General features: G+C 43.5%; 1 protein-coding gene and 1 long non-coding RNA gene across 7 annotated transcripts in view; one reads left to right on the top strand and one right to left on the bottom strand.

Moving 5' to 3' along the window:
- LOC146855453 (uncharacterized) overlaps positions 1 to 19,780 on the top strand; it is a 140,237-nt gene extending 120,457 nt beyond the window's left edge. For 2 of the 6 annotated variants that reach the window (XR_014981323.1, XR_014981322.1), the window contains one exon: positions 16,427 to 19,780. This is a non-coding gene — a long non-coding RNA (uncharacterized LOC146855453). Of the gene's footprint in view, positions 1 to 2,196; positions 2,978 to 16,426 lie in introns of those variants that run through there. The other 4 variants (XR_014981325.1, XR_014981324.1, XR_014981327.1 and 1 more) reach the window with 2 other exon arrangements.
- Positions 1 to 22,186, bottom strand: part of LOC146855449 (stabilin-2-like) — a 1,111,419-nt gene that overhangs the window by 366,554 nt on the left and 722,679 nt on the right. Inside the window, exons 40-41 of the mRNA XM_085653245.1 lie at positions 17,528 to 17,573; positions 9,865 to 9,941 (exon numbers count right to left, since the gene is read on the bottom strand). Coding sequence (XP_085509371.1) covers positions 9,865 to 9,941; positions 17,528 to 17,573 — 123 coding nt within the window. The remainder of the gene's footprint in view (positions 1 to 9,864; positions 9,942 to 17,527; positions 17,574 to 22,186) is intronic.

Genomic DNA, 22,186 nt, shown 5'->3' with positions numbered 1-22,186 from the left:
CCCTAGAGGCTGAGTTAACACAGCAAGAACTTTTAAATGCCCTCCAACCCCTTAAGAAAGAGAAAGCACCTGGCCCGGATGGCTTTACTGTTGAGTTTTATCTCCAATTTTCTACACTTCTTTTGCCCAAATGATATGCCCTTCTCCAGTTTTTTCATTCCAAAAACAGTTCTATAGGTTCTTTTTCAGAGGCTCACATTTGCCTTATTCCTAAGGATGGTAAAGACACCAAATATTGCAAAAATTATAGACCCATTTCCATGGTGAACATTGACTATAAAATATTTTCTAAAGCATTAGCCATACGCTTAGATACCATTTTACCCTCCTTGCTAGGGAAAGAACAGTCCGGTTTTGTTAAAGGACGGTTTATAACAGATAACACTTGTTTGTTTTTCAACATCCTATCTAAGTCTCCTTTTTTAAAACACTCGCTAGCAGCCATAGCTTTAGATGCAGAAAAAGCTTTTGACAGAGTTGAATGGAAATACTTATTTTATACTCTTAGATGGATTGGTTTTGGCCCGAATTTTATAAATTTAGTGTCTCTCCTGTACTCTAACCCCTGTGCAGCAGTCTGTGCTAATGGCTTGATCTCTCCCTTTTTTAAACTATGTAGAGGTGTGCGCCAAGGATGCCCCCTCTCTCCTTTTTTATTCAAGTTGGCATTAGAACCTTTTTTATCCAAATTACGTCAGAATACTAACATACATGGTTTTAACACTTCAACAGCCCATATTAAGCTTGCTGCTTACCCTGATGATATTCTCCTTTTCATATCACAACCAGAGGTATCAATTCCTGCTTTTTTAGCAGAAACACAGTCATACTCCCTCATATCTGGTTATAAGTTGAACAACGATAAATGTGAAATTTTACCCCTGACCAAATATACTTTTAAAGCGGAGTTTAGTGCTTCTAGGTTTACATGGAGTTCTCATCATATTAAGTATTTAGGTTTACATTTTACTTCTTCAGTAACAAATACAATATCACTATGTATGCAAAAATGTACTCAGAAACTCTCAGAGTTAACTGCTAAATGGCATCCCTTATACCTTTCCTGGTGGGGCCGTTTAGACACTATAAAGATGATGTTAACACCCATAGTTCCATACACGATCTCCAATATTCCAGTGCCTGTTACGGCTAAACTTTTCAAGAGAGTTAACTCTATCCTTTCCTCTTTTTTATGGAGTAATAAGAAACCTTGAATGTCTCTTTTTAAGTTCTCACGTCCCAAGATAGAAGGTGGAGTCAACTATCCTGATTTTCAAGCTTACCAGAAGGCTTTCCTTCTACGTCAAGCTTCCATGTGGTTACTAGACTCTACGGACAACTGTCCTTTATGGACCTCTCTTGAACACCTCTTTTTATCTCCCTTTTCCTTTCATGAATACCTTTTCTTCTCACATAAGCCTCAATCTCTTTCTACCCCTATAATAAAACATACCTCCAAACTTCTTGACTTCACAACCTCCTCTACTCCCCTTACTAAAGATTATTTCTTTGCATCCCCAATTTGGCACAACAGACTCTTAACTATCCGAGGTAAGCCTTTCTATTGGAAGTCATGGAGACAAAGAGGATTAATATGGATCCACCAGCTATTTTCAGATTCGATTTTCATATCCTTCTGCATACTCAGCCATTCCTTTGGTTTACCCTCTTCATACATTCACAAATATAACTTACTAAAGTTAACGATTACGGATGTATTCTCTACACTCCCCACTACACATGATACTCCTGCCCTTCTAGACCCCCCTTCACGCTTACACACTTTGTTACAAACATCACCTAAAGCCTCTATCATATATAGATATCTAAAAGATTCAGTTATAGACAGACAAAAATCCAAAGTAGAGGAGAGCTGGGAACGTGACTTTTTGATTGAATGGCCACTATCCCTATGGAAAAGAATATGGATTAAAATACGCAAGTCATCAAGAGCAGCCTCCACAACGCAAACACTATTCTTTGTTTATAATCAGCTTCTACTATCACCGGCTGTTTTAAATAAAAGATTTCCCAGTACTCCAGATACGTGTTGGACGTGTTTGGAGCGCAAAGCTGATCTCTTGCACATGTTGTTTTCCTGTCCACACGTCCATGCTTTCTGGCGCCGTGTATGGTCTCAAATTAATTTAATTTTTGACACTAAGTTCTCTTTTTCCTTTACTCACGTTTTCTTAGGCAGTCTTTCTTCTATTTGGGAGAACACATCATTCAATCGCCGGGGTCATTGATTTGCTGTTGGCAATTGCTTTCCAGCAAATCACAAGTAATTGGAAAGACACTTGCAAAAATCTCCTATGGTGGTATGCGGTCTGCCATAATCACAGATTGGATACCACTTTTGTTTATCCTCCATGTATGGCAATGAAACGTTTGGATTTGTGGTCACCAGTTACACTGTACATTGATGCTTGTGCCAAAAATGCCTTCACGCTTAAGCCATTCCAGCAGGAAGTTTTGAAACCAGCTTGATTTCCCTGATATGTTCCTATATTGTATTTATTTTACCAGCATTCATATTTTATTTAGTTTGTTTGATTTTTTCTCTCTTATTGAAAGTCCGTTTTACATACTTTTATTGTATTAGATTTGCGGTGTATTATTATTGTTTTAATACTTTGTATCATATACAGACATCCTTTATCTCTTGAATAAAAATGTCTTGAACTGAAGAATATTGTAATTGTGCTACTGAAGTTTATGCACTCGCATATTTCCAGATTTACAACTTTCAGGAATTCACTAATGTTTCCAGAAGTGGACCTTTTATCCTATGACAATCATACATTTCAAGCCTCCTCTGCTGTCATGGGCATGAACCTGTAGGTGTCCAGTAATCACAGTGATAGCTTTGCTGTCAGATGACTCGGCCTTTAAGTTACGTCTTCTAATGTATAGCATTAATTTAAAAAGTCTTGGGTGGGAATCCTTTCTAACCTGAATTATAGTTATTCTAGCTGAGACCTCATCCTGTGAGAAGTGTAATGGCAGATACGTGAGCCTGTTAAATGTCTGTAAACTAAAAGATATATCTACTGTTATAGGACTTCACCTGCACTTGTTCATGTGGTGGTTGAGACTAGGCTAGTCCTTGTGAGTTTAAAAGCGACCAGTCATTCCCTAGTGAGATCTACTGAGCAAAGTTAGAGTCGTGCGATGGCACTAGTGCCGATTATAAGTCTTTCATATTCGGCAGTAAGGAGTGACTAATTGCTATCAAATATATAAGTACTAGCCTATTCTATATTACTACATGCATAAGTGCAAACACTGATGAAGTCCTTGATAGGACGAAACACGTTGACTGGGCTGACTTGAAATGTACAGTATTGGTGAAAACGAATAAAGATGTTCTCTTTGAAAAATCAAAAAATGGCTCCCTCCTCATATATGGATTAGAAGAGGAAAGCTATGTTTTCTACTGTTTTGAATTTGTACCGAAGGACAATTACAATATATTAAATTTTCCCTCTACAACAAGGTTTTGTACATTTTTGGCAGTTTCCGAGCAGTGGAACTACAAGAGGTAGAGAACTTTTGTTGGACATTACTGGAACTATCAGCAGTGCGGTTGTCCTGAGGACAACACTGCTCTTTTCTTTTGTGCTTTCATTTTTAGGCCTCTCCTGCATGAGCATGCACTAGTGCATGCACTCTCCTGTACAAGACTTGTTTTCTATAATGGTCTTGAAACTTACCCATTGCTTACCATTTGTTAGCAGCATTTGCCACTTCTTTTGTTGCAGTGGCTCATGGGCCCTAGCACAGATTACTTGAGTTTAATTAGTGTCCCTCTAGTATAATACGCTGCTCGTGCTGTGATTCAGGTACTATTGTTTTTTAAAGCGCTATGATGCGGGCACTGGTGGCTACGTCATAGTGGGGGGGTTCTTTTCCTTTTCCACCCATTCTGTTTCTTCTACCCCCACCTGCCCCATTCTGTTTCTTCTCTCCCCTCCCAGCTGCACTTCCATCCCTGTTTCTTCTCTCCCAACACCCACCCTTCTGTCCATATTTAAAAAAAATCTTTTCCATCCACTGACAGATATAAAACGAAAACGCTACGAAGCAGCCACCGCTGGCTGCTTCATATCACTTTCTTTAACTATCCCTTTACCCATATACCCCCCTGTTAACCACCCCCACCTGAATGTCAAAGCCAGCAATAACCCTCCCATGGACGAGACCTATTGCCTTTGACAATGCTTGTTTACATATGCGTTACCAAACCTTCAACAATGTTTGGCCTCTTCCTTTCACACCTGCCTGTCGAGTGTGACTGAATTCAACTCCGTAGTCCGAGGAAGGAACATAAAACAGTCTATCACAAGAAGTTGCTTATCCAAGTCCTTCTTGGAAAACACAACAAATGCTGTCAGAATGAAAACACTTAATAGGCCACTTTAGTGCTCATTCCTTGTTTGAAATCGTATCTGGCACTGCACAGCACCTCCTGCACTCTTACTGCCAGTGCCAGTGATTGCTCTAGAGAAGGATATAAGGGGTTAGGGAAATATCAGACTGTGCAATGGATGATTTGCTTTGAACAGATCTCTGCACCCCAGAAATTTGTTTGGTTGAAATGTAAGATTTACTGACTATAATCTCTGAAATGTTCCGACTTGGCACATCTTGCATGATTTTTAAGTTATTCCCTAAACTGAAAGCAATAATGATCTTATTTTGCTAACAATCATAGGGGGGTGAACTGCGATGGTAATCATCGTGAATCAAGTTTGCTTGAGCTCTACCAGCAAATTATACCTAAACTTACCTCATGTACAAGTTTACTTTTCTATTTCTAGTCCAACCTTGATAACATATTTGAATTCTGCAAAGCGAGATTAGAACAAATTTCTGATCAGTCAGACAACATCTACTATGGAACACCAAGCATATAAAGGCACGAAGGGATTACGTGCCTAAGTAATAGGTATTCTAATTCTCCAAACAACTGTTTACCCGGTGAATAGAGTGTGAACTCAGCTTGCAAAGCGTATCAAACTTTGGTGCTTTATTACAGGTTTCCTATACTGCATGCAATTGCCCATGTACTTCTCAGCACCACTTCATTGATTAATTCCATAGAATGTGGATGTTTTTCCTAAATTTCAAGACAGTGACAACAGCTATGAGGTAATATGGCAATCAATCAATCACGGAATTTGTAGAGCGCGCTACTCACCCGAGCAGGTCTCAAGGCGCTGGGGGGGGAGGGGGGGCTTCTACTGCTCGAAGAGCCAGGTCTTGAGGTGCTTCCTGAAGGAGAGGTGGTCCTGGGTCAGTCAAAGGTAGGTGGGGAGGGAGGTCCACGTCTTGGCGGTCAGGTAGGAGAAGGATCTTCCTCCGGTGGTGGATCTTCGAATCCGTGGGACGGTGGCGAGGGCGAGGCTGGCAGAGCGGAGCTGGCGGGATGGCGAGTAGAATGTAAGGCGGTTGTTGAGGTATTCAGGGCCACTTTTGTGGAGAGCTTTGTGTGCGTGGGTGAGGAGCCTGAACGTGATCCTCTTGCTGACGGGGAGCCAGTGCAGGTCTCTCAGGTGGGCGGAGATGTGGGAGTGACGGGGATGTCCAGGATGAGTCGTGCAGATGTGTTCTGTATGCGTTGGAGTCTTTTCTGTAGCTTGGCTGTGGTTCCGGTGTAGAGAGCGTTCCCATAGTCCAGCCGGCTGGTGACGAGGGCCTGGGTGACCGCCTTTCTAGTTTCGGTGGGGATCCACCGGAAGATCTTTCGGAGCATGCAGAGGGTGTTGAAGCATGAGGATGAGACTGCGTTGACTTGCTTGGTCATCGTGAGGGAGGAGTCAAGGATGAAGCCCAGCTTGCGTGCGTGGTCCGTGGGCTTGGGGGCGGGGCCCATGGCAGGGGGGCACCAGGAGTCATCCCAGGCGGAGGGGGTAGGTCCGAGGATCAGTATCTCTGTCTTGTCGGAGTTCAGTTTCAGACGGCTGATCTTCATCCATTCCGCGACGTCTTTCATTCCTTCCTGGAGACTGGTTTTGGCGGTGGCGGGGTCATTGGTGAGGGAGAGGATCAGCTGGGTGTCGTCAGCGTAGGAGATGATGTTGAGGTTGTGGATGCGAGCGATGGCTGCGAGGGGGCTCATGTAGACATTGAAGAGGGTGGGGCTGAGCGAGGAGCCCTGGGGTATGCCGCAGATGATCTTGGTGGCCGCGGTGCAGAAGGGTGGGAGGCGGACTCTCTGAGTTCTGTCGGAGAGGAAGGAGGTGATCCATTCCAGGGCCTTTCCTTGGATCCCGGCGTGGTGGAGGCGGGTTGTTAGGGTGTGGTGGCAGACGGTATCGAACGCGGCCGATAGGTCGAGGAGGATGAGGGCGGCCGTTTCCCCGTTGTCGAGCAGTGTCCTGATGTCGTCGGTGGCTGCGATGAGGGCAGTCTCGGTGCTGTGGTTCGCACGGAAACCGGACTGCGATGGGTCGAGGGAGTTGTTCGTATCGAGGAAGGCGGTCAGTTGTTTGTTGACGATCTTCTCAATGACTTTTGCGGGGAACGGGAGGAGCGAGATGGGCCGGAAGTTCTTGAGGTCTGTGGGGTCCGCGGTGGGTTTCTTCAGGAGGGCGCTGATCTCTGCGTGCTTCCAGCTCTCCGGGAAGGTGGCGGATGCGAAAGAGTTGTTGATGATGTTCCGGAGTTGGGGTGCGATGATGGAGTCGGCTTTGTTGAATATGTGGTGGGGGCAGGGGTTGGCAGGGGAGCCAGAGTGGATGGTGTTCATCACGTGGGTGGTGTCTTCAGTGCTGACGGGGGTCCAGGTGCAGAGGGTGGTGGTGGGGGGCGTTGGTGCGGTGGTGGGGTACATGGGCTGGGTGACGAAGCTGTCGTGAATATCGACGATCTTGCGGTGGAAGAACGTGGCGAGTGAGTTGCAGAGGTCTTGCGAAGGCGTGATGTCGTTGTTGCTGGCGCTGGGGTTGGAGAGCTCTTTGACGATGTTAAAGAGTTCCTTGTTGTTGTGGGTGTTGTTGTCCAGTCGTTCGCTGAACAATGTCCTTTTGGTTGCGCGGATCAGCTGGTGGTGTTTTCGGGTGGCGTTCTTGAGGGCAGTCAGGTTGTCTGCCGTCTGTTCGTGGCGCCAGGCTTTCTCGAGGGTGCGGCAGGATTTCTTTGAGTCTTTGAGGTTGTCAGTGAACCAAGGGGCTTTACTGCTGCCAGGTTTGCTCCGAGGGTTCTTCAGTGGTGCCAGGTTGTCGGCGCAGTTGGCGATCCATTGTGCGAGGTTGCTGGCTGCGTCATTGGTGTCAGAGGTATAGGTGGGGGGGTTTGGCTGAGGGCAGTGGTAAGCTGGTCGGTGGTGATCTTGCTCCAGCATCTCCGGGGAGCCTGTTGTGACGCAAAAAGAGACGCACAATACAGCAAAAGTGTACCGGGGGCGGGAAGCGGCAGAGCAGGCAGCGGAGCAGGCACAGGTCGTGTCACAGGAGGACCGTGAGGCGGCAGAGGGGGGGCGACCTACCTGAACTCAGGGTCAAGGGTCGCTCCCTTCACCGCTTCGCGGCCTCCATAAGAAGGGCAGTGGGAGGGAGGAGCAGCTGGGAGGCGGGAGCGGGCGGCGAATGGGCTTGCAGGGGGGCGGGGCCGCAGGGACGCAGCGGCGGGAGAATGCGAGAATGCGAGGGAGGGGAGGGGAGGGGAGGGGGGATACAGAAGGCAAAACGGGGGGCAGGGGTACAATTTAGGGCAACAGCAAGGCACAAAGTACAGTGAAAAGGGGCACGATATTATGGTGATACAAAAGCAAAAGGAGACACACTATTAGGGTAATATAGTAAAAGCAAAAAGAGACGCACAATACAGCAAAAGTGTACTGGGGGCAGGAAGCGGTAGAGCAGGCAGTGGGGCAGGCACAGGCCACGTCACAGCAATGTGCTCCATACCTGCTTTGCCAGAACAGATAGCACCATGTCTCCCATTCTAGTCTTCTAAATTCAGGAATATTAATCTGGCTCTCAAAACCATAATGCAAGGCTCAGCCTAAACTTAGAGTCTCTCCTAAGGAAAGCAGAACTGTTGTGATGTAAAGCTTTATGTACTGTGTAAAGTATCTGCCAGAAACTATGTATTCAACTGGAAAGAGGGACCTCTCTCAATTTACTAAGCATAGGTCACAACAAAGTTTAATGAGAAATTCTCCTCAACCCGATAGCTGTGACACAACAGCAGGCAATTTCCGAGAGAAACAATTGGTTTATTTAAGCAGTACCAAACAACAACAAACCAATAAATGTAATAATACAACTCAATAAAATTCTTAATCTAATTTAGAAAAAAATGTAAGAGAGGAAATGACACAAAAATGGTAAAAAGTGCTAAAAAAACCACATTTTTTAAACTGTTAATAAAAAATTGTAAACAAAATGCCCATTTGAAAAATGGATGCGTAAACATCACTGTCCGACTGCCTGTGCTTTACTAAAAAACAGTTTATTGAGACCACTCTAGCACCCGCAATGAGAACCAGCAAAATTCTCCAGCAAGCAGTTCTATCTCTCAAGGATTAGAAGGTCAGTCATTCAGTCAGTGATCGTACATTCTAACACACCCCGTAATTCTTTCATTCTTCCTGTCACACTTCTAAGGGACTCGAGTTAAATCTTCCAGGTCCAAGACAGTTCTGAGGGGATGGCGATGATGTGCTATTTGTGTCATGTGCACTATCCAGCAATTAGAGAATACCCTGTACCCCACCCCGGTAAAATTTCCACACCATCCTAGGCTTCTTTTCAATGCTTCCTCTGTCACCTCATTGAAAGCCTTCTCAGAGTACCTCATTCAAGAGGGTGCTTGCTATCTTCCTCTCAGGAGCCAAATGCCTCTTCCCAGGTCAACTCATGTGGACATTAGGGAACACCCACTTCCCAGTCCTGGATACAGCTTCCCCTCCTGCTGTGGGCAGACATTAACTTCTTAAAATACTCTATGTTTGAATAGGTTTGTGTCCCTTGAGTCCTGATTTGCGATTTTCATGTGAAAAAGAAGATGTTGCTAAAGCCTTTGTGATACCATCTGCTGCTACTCCTTATGGAGGTTCGTCCTAGCTACGTGGTCAGTTCTTTCAGTTTTCCTGACATCAGAAGTAGCTGTATTGTTTTGTGGCAGGGCAGCACTTCATGCATAATTGGAGTGGTAATTATAGGATATAATGGGATTCATATTTCGGCGGACGGGATATCCCTCATCGTTGTAACAGAGTAACCCGTCCGCCTAGATCTAAATCAGGTCCTAAATGATTTATCCGTAATCACAAAATGTGCAAATAAGGCCGGGGCTGTGGAGATGATATGGCGTCCGGGAGAGATGTGGCATGAGAGCTGCTGACTATGGAACTGGTAAACCAGGTTTGAGTTTCGGCATCGGCTAAACATCCTTGATTTGGGGCAAATCACCTAATCTCGCTGTGCCTACAAAAATTAATGTGTCCTTGTGTAAAGTAACTGGTGCTAATGTAAAGTGTTCCAATACTTTCAGGTGGGTGTTGGCGCTATATCAAACTGCACACAAAAAACAGTATCTGGTGTAAATGTCAAGCACTCCAAACCTTTGGGTGGTGTTGACGCTATATAAAACTGAAAACAAAAGTCTCTGCCAAATTGTAATTTGGCAGACGGTATATCCGTCACATTTGTGATGGAGTAACCCTATCCGCCAAAGTCGTAATCAGGCCCTAAGTATCAAGATAATTTCAAAATCAATAATTCATAAAAAAATAATGTATTTTCACAGATCTTTTTTTAATAAAATCTAACTCTTGTCTTAGTAAAGGATAGTCCAAGGACCTCTTCAACTGAACAAACATTTTTGAGAATTACGAAAGGGTGCCATACTTGCCTGTACAGGCTGTGCCATTTCCCTTGAAGCCGGCAGCACACTTGCAGTAGGCTGTACTATCTGGTTTCTCAAGGCAGCTACAGAAGACAAGAGGAAAGCATCATGAATGCATCAAATGTATGTAAAACATTTAGAAATGTGTTTCTAATGGAACAACATAGGTCATTATATACCGTCAGTCAGTCACAACATTTCTGCTGCTGTAAGGCCCACCATTTTCAAACACTGACTTGTTTCTGCTGCAAAACATTGTATGCCATAAAGCGGCTAATTAGGAGGAGACTAAAATCCCTCTATTCCCGCCAGAATTACAAATTCTGCAGACATCCTCAACGATAATGGTTCTGGGGGGCTTGCAAGCTTTTGGGGAATAATAGTTTTTCAAAACCAGTTGGTGCTTGGTATTTCATATAAAGAGAGGGAGAGATCGAGAGAGAGAGAGAAATACATATTAGGTAACTGTGTAGTATAGGCCAACATTGCCATCAAGGGTTTGTAAATGTCACAATAAGACCAAGATGGCAATATAGGAGTATATTACACGTTACTGGTTATGTATTTGTTTTATATCACATGGTTATTTTTGGGTAGTTATCTTGAAAAAGATGTTTTCTTCAAATTAGAGGTAACAATGGTCAATTCTGTGGATGTGGTGTTTATCACCTAATTATGGCTTTACTGTATTTGCTGCATAATTTGCAGCAAGATGTGCATAATTTTCAAATTTCACCCCAAAAAAATTTCTACTTAACATTGATGAACATAATACTCCCAGAGAATGTGTCACATAATTTAAAATTTTTGACACATTATTCCAAAAACCTTTCCACATTATTTGGTCTTCCATGCCGCATAAACCTAGAAATCCAGACATCGGTAAAGGTATGCAGAGAGGTTTGGGCGCTGTTATTATGATGAGGAAATTCGATTTTCAGAGAGAACCATGAACTATTTCCCATATTTCACTCTTCACTGAAATACGGGATTTTCGACCACTGCATCTTGTATTTTGGGCAATAAAATCACACAAACATACAAGCCAATCCACATGCCACATAGAGAAACTCAGGTCAGCACAGATAGCCATTAGACTCCCAGGCAAAGAAGGCGGCCATCTTAGAATGAATCGATGTCAATGATTTACCACATACCCTCTCAACACTGACCGACCTTCCTAAGAGTTACAGGTCTGATTCTTGATGTCCACCTTTGCCTATTTTATTCTTTGCTCGGCATAGCCTGCCCACTTTCTCGCCACGTAGTCTACGACCAGGGTTCATTCCACTAGGGCTATAGAATCCACACTCTCTCCCCACCCAGATCCAACTCTACATACCCCCACAGCGGTTTACCTCCCCCTACCACAGCCACCTGCCTCCACAATCCAACCTTAACTCACAACACAGACCCAACACAAGCCCTATACACTTTGTGAGACCCTTATCATCTCATAATTTCCGTCATACCATGGAACTCACAGGCTCTCATACCTACACCATCATTTACCCGCCCAACCTATCTAAAAAATCAGCCAAACGCTTTAAGCACAATCTCATAAAAATACATCCTGAAACACCTATCGCTGATCCTTACTTCTCACTGCACAACGGTCACACTACTACCAATATCATTTTTCATACAAAACGAAGAGCGAAATGGAGGAAAGCCGTCCTTACCTTATTTACGATTGCTGCCACTAGGAAATCCGCACATGGCCTAGTTATATACATCTCCCCCTCCAAGTTCTTTCACGCAACAGCAACCATTACCATTTACAATAACGGCACCATCCTCATGCAATCCACGGACCGTAATTTAAACCTTCTGGATAGCATCTTCCCCAGTATTAAAGATCAAGTCTTGAAATCCCAAACTGGCAACTAGGCCATCCCCACCACCACCATACAAGTTACCCCAGCACCTCTCCCCAGTGACAGCCCTGCCCCAGCACCAGCCCCTCCACTACCTCCATCAGAATTAGACGCTACTGCCACCCAGACTACTTCTGATTACAACACGCAGCACATTATCCTATCAAACATGCCCCACAACCTTGTTCCGTTAGTACACCTACCGTTAGGCACATTGGATTCAAAGGCAACAACCATATTGCCTGACCCTCTTGCAACACTCCAACCCAAAACTACCGTGGCAGCCTTCGCACCACCAACAGATAACCAATCCCCCTTACACTCGAACACAGCTACCCCAATTGTCAACACCCTCCCCGCCACACCGAAAACTCCAGCCACTCCATCTCCACTTACCAGCGAGACGCCTTGCACACATAGCCCACAGCCCACCCTACCACACACAGTTCATCTGGCATAACACAATAAGACTTCCCATCACTACACTGATGACACACCACCACCGGAGCCCCTTCTGGCCCCAAGGGCACCTCCTATACCCTCATCCCAGCCACTCACGCCAACAGTTCAACCTTCCACATCCCCTAACCAGCCATTCGCACCCACGGCACACCCTCCCACCCTACCCATTTCTGCATTAGACCATGAACCCGACCAAACCACAACGCACCCAACCATAGCCACATCACAGCCTACAACCCTACTCCTAAACACTCCAGACCCCAGACTTGATGAGATCATGATCGCTCTACACCAAATCAAAGTAGAAATCCAAGCATTTAATGAGTTGTTATCGAAACAACCATGGCTCTCTGGAGCTATAAGTCAGCCCAAAGCTAGCGGGCTGTTGATGCAGCTAACAAATACCTCATTTCCGATCTTACCTAGTTGGAAATCAGTTCCCTCCATTAATAATTCTACCCGCCCTCAACGAATGAACAACTCGCTGAGAGGGACCTACTAGCTCTACTTCACTCATATGCACCCCCCCTTACGAACCCCATCACGCCCTCCGCTATGACCATCCCAACTATCCCCCCAAACCCACACAGGACCACCAAACATAATCGTAGAGGCATCATCGACAACAACCTAAAAAGAGTCCCCCTCATCCAAGAACCTACATCATCCCTCATTTCGCCCCGCCTCAAATGCATCCTCTTAAATTGTAGATCGGCCGCTAGACACGCAGCAGACATAGCTGACCTCATTCTCACACAAGAACCGGACCTGATACTGCTTACCGAAACCTGGTTAAATGAATCCTCCTCACCTATCATGGACATACTAGTACCCCCTAACTATGACATCATCAGACTAGATTGGGTTGATAAAACAGGGAGAGGCATTGCTTGCATACAAAGAAGCAGTATCTCAGTAAGCAGATCAATTGCACCGGTACTCCCATCTTGCGAATACATATGCCTCAACATCTCCATTAATGACAAACCACTATGCTCCCTACACACGATATATCATCCACCAGGTGACAACCTGGCCTTCACCGAACACTTCATGGACCTGGTATCAACAAACACGGGACGCCAAAATACCCAAATATTCCTTGGCGACTTCAATCTACATTGGAACGACCACAAGTATGCAGCGGTCAATAGCCTAAAAAATGTCTTAGAAGACCTAGACCTCACCCAAAGCTGCAACAGCCCCACACACGACAAAGGCTCAATTTTGGATTTAATAATCTCTAAAAAAAGATTGCATTCAGCTAGACTCGATCCAACCGTGTGACTGGTCTGACCACCACATCATCACCTTCTTTATCAAGGAAATAGCGAAACCAATATCTGTGCAATCTACAAGACCTAAAATTTGGAAAAGAGACATCAAAAAAATCAACCGCATTACTTTTCCATCCTCCAGCTACAACCTACTTCTGCCCCCCATGGGATCTTCAGAAGTCCATGTCCTCACCAATCACTACCTTAATTCCATGACCAGGATAATAAATGAGGTAGCCCCCTTGCAACTGAAGAGAGCCTCCATTAAGGACTCCAAGCCTTGGTACAATGGAATGCTCAACGAAGACAGACGCTCTCTCCGAGCCACTGAACGTACCTGGAGGTCAACTCCTTCAGCCAATCACCTAAATACACAAAGGAAAAATAGAAACGCCTATTTCAGAAAGATCAAGCGCACTAAAGCAGAATTCTTCAGCCAGCAACTAGACCAGGCAAGATATCGTCCCAAGAAACTCTTTGAACTAATCAAAGCCCAATCTAAGGACCCTGCTCAACGTCCACAACATATAGATTGCCAGCAACCCAACTGTGAAGAATTCTCCGCCTTCTTCACCATGAAGACAGATAATATCAAGACGGACCTCCTGAATGATTTAATCTTACACACGGGAAAGCACATGAAGACCCCCCCAAAAAGGCCAATGGCACCGCACCATTTCTCATCACAGCCTAACCTAAAAAATGATGCCGACTGGTCATCCTTTTCGACATATTCCGAAGAAGCCATTGGTAAAATACTTGGTGCCATGAACCCTGCCAATCACTTCTCCGATCCCCTACCCGCTAACGCGGTTAAAAACCTTACCCCACTTCTTCTGCCTCTCTGGACTAAGACCATAAACAGTTCACTTCAACAAGGTTGCATTCCGGACACCCTCAAAGTGGGCCAGGTCTCACCCATTTTTAAGAAGCCCTTGGCCGACCCTACGGATCTAAATAAATATCGGCCTATTTCCAACATCCCTACATTGGCCAAACTCCTGGAAAAATATGTACTCCTCCAACTGACAAAGCATATCGACCATTTTGACCTGCTTAATAAATACCAATCAGGCTTCCGTGCAGGTCACAGTACAGAATCAGCCATGACACATATAATTGATGACGCGCTACAAATCCTGGATCAGAATGGATCATGCCTTCTCATCCTGCTGGACCTATCCTCAGCGATTGATACGGTCAAACACGAGAACCTATTGGACCTGCTGAAGCACAGAATGGGTTTATCAGGTTCAGTGTTAAACTGGTTTACCTCATTTCTCCATAATCAAACACAACAATTCAGGGTCAACAACACCATGTCTAAACCCGTCCCAGTAACATTAGGAGTACCGTAAGGGTCCTCTTTATCCCCGACTTTGTTCAACCTGTTCATGGAACCCCTCACCAAAATTCTTCAAGCCTCTAACGTGCAATATCACATGTACGCTGACGACACTCAATTATACCTCAAGATCCACACCTTAGACGATATCAAACTGCTCAACACAACGCTTGGGAATACCCAGTTTTGGCTGGCAAAAAACCATCTCAAACTAAATGCCTTAAAAACCGAGTTCCTGCTTATAGCTCCATCCGCCCAAGTCCCTGTAATGCAAAATTGGATGAAACACCTTACGGCACCCAACGTCCAACCAATCATCGTTGACTCAGCGAAATCTCTGGGTATAACTCTCGACAGTAACCTCAGTATGCAAAAACACATCAGCAATGCTACAAAGGGAGCTAACTACCAGATAAACACACTGAGGAAGCTGAAACCCTTCCTGCCAACCAATGAGTTTAAGCAAGCAGTTCAAGCACTTGTCATCCCCAGAGTCGAGTATGGTAGCGTCTCTCTCTGCGGCCTACCCAAGGCAACCACAGCTCCATTAAGAGCCACAATCAATGCTGCAGCGAGACTCATCACTGGGTCTAAAAGAAAGGCACACATCTCACCGGACCTCAAATCCCTGAATTGGCTACCCCTGGAAGCCAGAATTCACTTGAAGATAGCGTGTATGATGCATAAAGCCATGCACCACAAAACACCCAGATACCTATCACTGAAGATTACAATCTCCGGAGGGCTCAGATCCTCTAGAAGTGCAGAAAACTTAATTCTAAAACCACAGAGATTCAACAAGAAAAAAACATACAACCTTACCTTCTCAGGGATGGCACCAAGAATTTGGAATGCTTTACCACCTGAAACCAGACTTAACCCCTCTATTGCCTCCTTCAAAAAGGAAGTAAAATCAATTCTCATGGCCAAATTCACTTGAGTACGGGCCAAAGACGGCTTGTGATCTTCTATAGTGTTCCCATTACCCAGACTAGGACAAGGGTCCAGCGACGTTTTGGACATTCCATCCTATTGCTCCCTGATTCAAGGGGATAGAGTCCCGCTGTACCTGATCACTTTGTTTTTGCAACATGTTTTTCTGTATAGATGTTACAATGTCCCTTTGATTTATGTATAAAACTCTATTGACTGTTAAGCGCTCTGATACCCGCAAGGGTCTTGTTCGCGCTCTATAAAACCTTTCAAATAAATAAATAAATATAAAGAATAGCTACTGATGTTCAGTGTGGAGTGGGCAGCCTCAGGTGGGTGATGGTATCACTCATATATATCACTCACATATATCAACTCTTTTTGAATCTGTATATGTTTTAAGAATGCTCTTTTTAAATTGGCAGTACTTTTAAATAAATGACTTTAACAAGAACCAGGGCACAAGTGTTAACATCCATGAGGCAACATAAATCACATCCTATTGGTGTTGTGGGTAATAGCAAATGTTGACTTTCCTCTGCAAAGAAGCAATCTGTAATTACATCGATATTGATCTCTACACTGTGGTAATAAATATGTGAATGAATTTTTATTAATACATCTGCTTCAAGTAAAATCTTCTATTAAACCACTGTTTTTTTTTCTTTTTGCAGATTTTATATAGCGCGAACTCGACCCGAAGGTATTGGAGTGCTTTACATGAGCACTGTATTTACGTTACACATTCAGGCACGGGGAGATCAAGGGGCATATTATCAAGACAGGCTATAAAATTATCGCCGCTTTAGCGGCAGAAAACCGCCGCTCAAACGGCGATAATGGGCTTGATAATATGCCCTTGAGAATTCCCATAGAAGCCCTTGTTAAATGTGAAGGACGTCTAACCTGAGCTTCAATTGGGATTCCATAGAGCATATTATCAAGCCCATTATCGCCAGTTTTCTGCCGCTAAAGCGGCGATAATTTTAACGCGTGCTTGATAATATACCCCTAAGTGATTTGCCCAGAATCATAGGATGTGGACTCTTCCAACCATGCGGAGTGGGACAAGTCTGCTGCAAGCCGGTCAGACCTCTCAGAGATTTTCGTGCTGGATGATGTGAACCTGACTGTTAAATTCCAACAAAATTAAGTGTAAATACGCGAAACACAAATGCCATTAAGCGCCATATTGTAGCACAAAATGCATCTTTGCGTCCATTTTTGATGCATTTCATGTTAATAAAAAGTACCAAAGAAAACAAGAGCACGGCAAACAACAGTGGAATGGTGCATTCGGGGTAAATTGTTACCGTGCGTGCCTAGTAATTAGGCGGAGTGCTGCAGTTGCATAATTAATGGAATTTCACATAAGTGTGGCATGCAATTCCAAAAATTACTCGAATTACGCCAGCTGAATTTAAATTTCACCAAGGCCTACTAAATACTTGATGAGCAGCACTGGGCCACCAACCATTTCTGTAAACCACCAGCAGACAAGGAGCCAGGTTTATTCAATATTGCCAACAATAGAAACCAAAGGGTACACAAAGCTGTTTTTTAGTTCTCAAAAAGGGAGGCTTGGCAGTACCTTCCACATAGTGTGCAGCAGTATGTAACTAAAAAATGATTAAATAAAAAAATATATATAAAAATTATCATTAATGACATGTAAGATGTAAATAATAATTTTCCTAAAATTAACAATCCCGCTACTACTAAAATATAAATCCTAATAACAATAATAATATTATAATAATACATTGGTTACATACTTGGCACTGGTGTGACAAGATTTGCTGCATTTATCGTCAGTGATTTCTGAAAGAAAAAAATCTGCATTATAGTTTTGTATTGGTGAAATTAACATAGTTCTAATTTGTTTATTAATTGTCTCAAACAATATTACTATATATTAAAAGAGATTCCATTTTACTCTATAATTGGAGAGCTTTAACTCAGCTACGATGCCCAATTTAATAAAAATAAGATGCGTTTTCTATATGTAGAAAAACTATGGGTGTTCCAACATAAAGGATCAATCGTTCTCATTCTGATCCAGCAGTAAATGCACAATCGGCGTTGACGTTGTTATGCATGATTTACAGGTTACATTATATTAAGAGACCGATGCGTTAACTGGAAACTCCAACAGGATGACACTGTACCAAGTTGTTCGATCACTGGGCACACATTGTTGACAGTATGGCACACATTAAAAATGACACCTGTACTGATGCATTGACTATGGTATTATTGTTTAGCTAAATGTTCAATGGTCTATGTCCTATCCATGAGTAAAGAAGATGGAACAGTTATTTTTGGTTTACAAGCTTATCTTACATTGGATTGACCTAGGAATGAGTCAGATGCTTAGTACTGTAAACCAGAGAGTGCAAGAGCGACCTTTCACCTTTTCTTCCTTAGGTCTACCCTTCTCCTAGGGTTACCACCTCCTCTCAAGTCATTACGGACACTGTTTCTAATTCAGGTCTTTTGTTTGACCACCTGATGCACTGGGGGAGTTGTAGACTCCATTGTTGCTCCCGTCGGACTAATTAGATGAATGCAGCTGAAAAAAATGATTTCTAGGTGAAAAGTTCAGTACTAGAAACAGTATCTTAATGACCTGGAGTCCTCGCCTCTTTGGTCCTCCTTCTCTCCCATGCTCTTGCCCTACCAACCTCTCTGCCTCCCTCAACTTCATTGCTCTCTTCTCATGTCTGTTCTCATTCTCCTTTCCATGTTATATGTCTCCTGGATTCTGTTTGACTGAGCATTCTTGGTGTGATTTCCCTTTTTTTTGCCTCTACCCCATGTATTTTCTAGTTATGTTGGACTTCATTTTTGCTGGTTTAGGTACTCTGGGCACTTTACCACTGCTGATCAGTGCTAAAGTGCAAGTGCTCCCTGTGTGAATTGTAATACTGATTGGTTCTCCGTGATTGGCATGTTTGACTTATTGATAAGTCCCTAGTAAAGTACACTATGTGGGCCCAAGGACTGTAAATCAAATGCTACCAGTGGGCCTGCAGGATTGTTGTGCCACCCACATGAGTAGCCCTGTAAACCTGTCTCAGGCCTGTCAGTGCAGTGTCTGTAAGTGCAGTTTTCAACTGCCACGTCACCCTGCCAAGTGAACCTATTTGCCAGACCCTCACCTTCCCTTTTACTACATATAAGGCACCTCTATGGTAGGCCCAAGGTACACCCATGGGCAAGGTGCAGTGGATGTGAAAAGTAGGACATGTAACCCCTGAACTTCACTGCTAGGAGTTCTTACCTGCCTTGTGGTGCCAAATCCAGTTCAGGGCCCTGTCAGTTTGTTCTCACTACAAAGACCTGCTTGAAACCATCAGAATTGATGCATCACCCTTCCAGTGCCTGTCTTTCCGACACAGCACCGCTGTGCAGGAGACATTTCCATGCACTGCCGCTGTGCAGCCAAAGACATTGATGCAGCACCTGTTAGCGGCCGAAGAAACCTCTAAATCCCAGGTTCATTGCACCATGCCTCCAAAGTCCGAGACCCCCGTACTGACTCCGACACAGGCCATGGTGTGCGGCTGAAAGAATCGATGCATCATAGGACCGCGGCTAAAGAAATCGACGCAACGCCTGTTTGCAACCGCTGCATTGACCTCAAGTGCATCTGTATTTACACGTATCGCACCTGTGTGCCAAGTTTTTCCGACGCAGCACCCGCAGACCAGACAAGTCTTGGATTTTGAAGCCTCGCTTCCCCCTACAGTCTGGATTTGATGCAGCACTTCCCCTGTGTGCAACAGAACTGACGCATCACCTCTTCAAGGACTCGGGAACTGACGCATCGCTGTGTTTTCCAACACTTCCCTCCTATATGCTTGTTTTGCCTTGTGGATTTTGATAAATCGGAGGTAGTTTGTGTCAAATCACCGCATCCATAGAGTTCTATGGACAGAATTGCTTGAAACCTTTTAAAAGTCATATTTTGAGTTCTGTCATTTTGGTCTTATTTGGTGTAGATAAAGATACTTTATTTTTCTAAACTGGTTTGGTGTCCATTTGTAGTGTTTTCACTGTGCTATTTTGTGTTATGTACAAATACTTTACACATTGCCTCTGAGATTAGCCTGACTGTGCATGGTAAGCTACCATGGAGGTGGACAGGGGTTATCTTAGCTGTGTGATTCCTTTACCCTGACTAGAAGGAAGGGTCCCTACTTGGACAGGCTGCATAACACTGCCATCTAGAGACCCCCATTTCCAACAGATCCTTCCTCTGTATGGTCATGGAACTCCTCAATAACTTGCAATACCCTGATGGTTTATGGCAGTGGGTACTTTACCCAATGTATATCAGAAGATGTTGGCCAAATATATTTCATTATTTATAAGTATGAAATAAGGATGTTGATTATTGGGGTACCACGGATCAGTAAATTGAATGGACATTGGATATGGTACACAATTCCATAAGTGTAGTAACTTTTACCAGGGAAGTATCCATAATGATCAGCATAACAAACATGCAAAGCGAAGATAAATGCAGATCAAATAAACCTTGTCCTGTATTTGCCTTTTTCTGAGGAACACTTTTTACGAGAAGCCTACCATTCAATGAAATAAACCAGAAGGTCTTTGTTCACTGGTCACCAAAATAAGTGCCATAGTTGAGAGACCTCATTTTTAGTCGTGTGTTTTGAAAAAGCTTAACTTCTGACAATGTGAATATGCTGGGTTCCAACATTAGAACTGTTGACATGAGGGAGCATGCAGTAGTTTTGGCACGTTTAGTATTGCACAGTGTTAACAAGGGTAAAATCAATGGTTTCACAACTAAAGGTCCGATAATGCAATATAAGTCAGGAGCCATGGGTGCCACGTGATGGTGACAAATAGCAAAAGACCAGTGAAGCACCATTTTTTCTCAGAATTGTACGGGGCTTCAAAGCAAATACATTAGTTTACTGGATGCACTAAAAATTCTAAAATTGGTAGGGCTACAGGATGGAATCCACTTCTACAGACCTAATTCAAATTCATGAGAGAACTCGGAGTCCAATACTCTGAAGAAGGAAGGATTGTTTCGTAGCAAGGGTTGCAGCTATCTTGTCAGAAATAGTGATGGTTCCAGTTCGCCAGTGTAAAAAAAGATTTGGCTTTTTATTGGAAATATTCAGCCCTCACCAGGCATCCAATGGGATTTATATTATTATTAGACCTTGGGTAATTCAACCAGTTGACTCTAGTAATGTATTTCAAAATTGGCACACCATAGATCATAATAATGATGTTTAAGCCAGGGAAATGGTACATAGCATTTGGTCTTCAACATCTATACCTTTTATTACCTATACAGCCTTGTTACCATCACAAGCACTAGAATTATCAGTTCATAATATGCTTCTTCATTAGCAATTCATAATTCTTCCATACAGCCCCGGGAATGACGACAAGTCTTTCCATAGATTCTGTGCCCTTCTTGTGAAGTAACTGTACAGACAGGGAGAAATAATCTTACATATATAGGTGGGCACTGATTCACTCATCAAGTGTCAGTGAGTTAATCAAGGTTACTACCAGAGTTTATTGCCTTGCTGTTGCTTTGATGCCCTCACCTCATAACTTTAGATTTTTTTCCATTGGAAGGCTTAAGAAAGGGACTTATTATAAAAATATCGAAGATCTAGTGAGACCCAATTGACATTTAAAGAACCTAGAAGATGGTGAGACGATGTGGGTCCACTTTTTCCCACATTAGTCAGTCCTCCACTGCAATCTACAGTTGGTTCTGGGACAATTGCAAACAGCCCAAATTACAAAAACTCTTTGTCACGAATACGAGTCCTTTGATGAGATTTTGGTTCTCTAGCATGCCTTGAACCTTATCCAATTGAACTTAAAGTTGCTTTAGTTCTAAAACAGGGCAACAAAGCAAATTTTTCTTCCAGAGATATTTTTAGAATTTCACTTAGAACAAGATGCATTATCACTGGTTGCATGAGAGGTTTGATCTAAGATTAATTTGTAGGTTTGAATGTACAACACACAGGGTTTGTGTACTTATCACGTTCAGCTTTGTTCCGGACAAGCAAGGCTTTGCTTAAAGATTTTGCCTGCACCAGGGAAGGGCTGAATCATCCAGTTCAAGCAGTTTAGATGGAGGTAGCGCAGCATGCTAATTTCCAGGGCCTACTCTTGAGTAGGCGGTGATTTAGCATTGATTGTGCAGGGACATTCCATTGGGGAGATTGCAGGTCAGTCTTTTTCCTGTGTTGTGTGTGCTAAAAACACTTTATTCAAAGGTTAACATAGGCTTGCTAAACACCTGCAAGGCTGATTATAAATCAGTTAATTTGAACGTACAATAAAATCTATCACTTAAACCATTGTGATACTGGATTACCAGTGGTCCTATTTTTACTTAGAAAATAATCTAAAATGTAGCTATT

This window comes from Triturus cristatus, chromosome 4_1, assembly GCF_964204655.1.
Source record: "Triturus cristatus chromosome 4_1, aTriCri1.1, whole genome shotgun sequence".
Lineage (NCBI taxonomy): Eukaryota > Metazoa > Chordata > Amphibia > Caudata > Salamandridae > Triturus > Triturus cristatus.
Note: the sequence above shows the minus strand (reverse complement) of the source record. Positions and strands in the feature narration are given on the sequence as shown.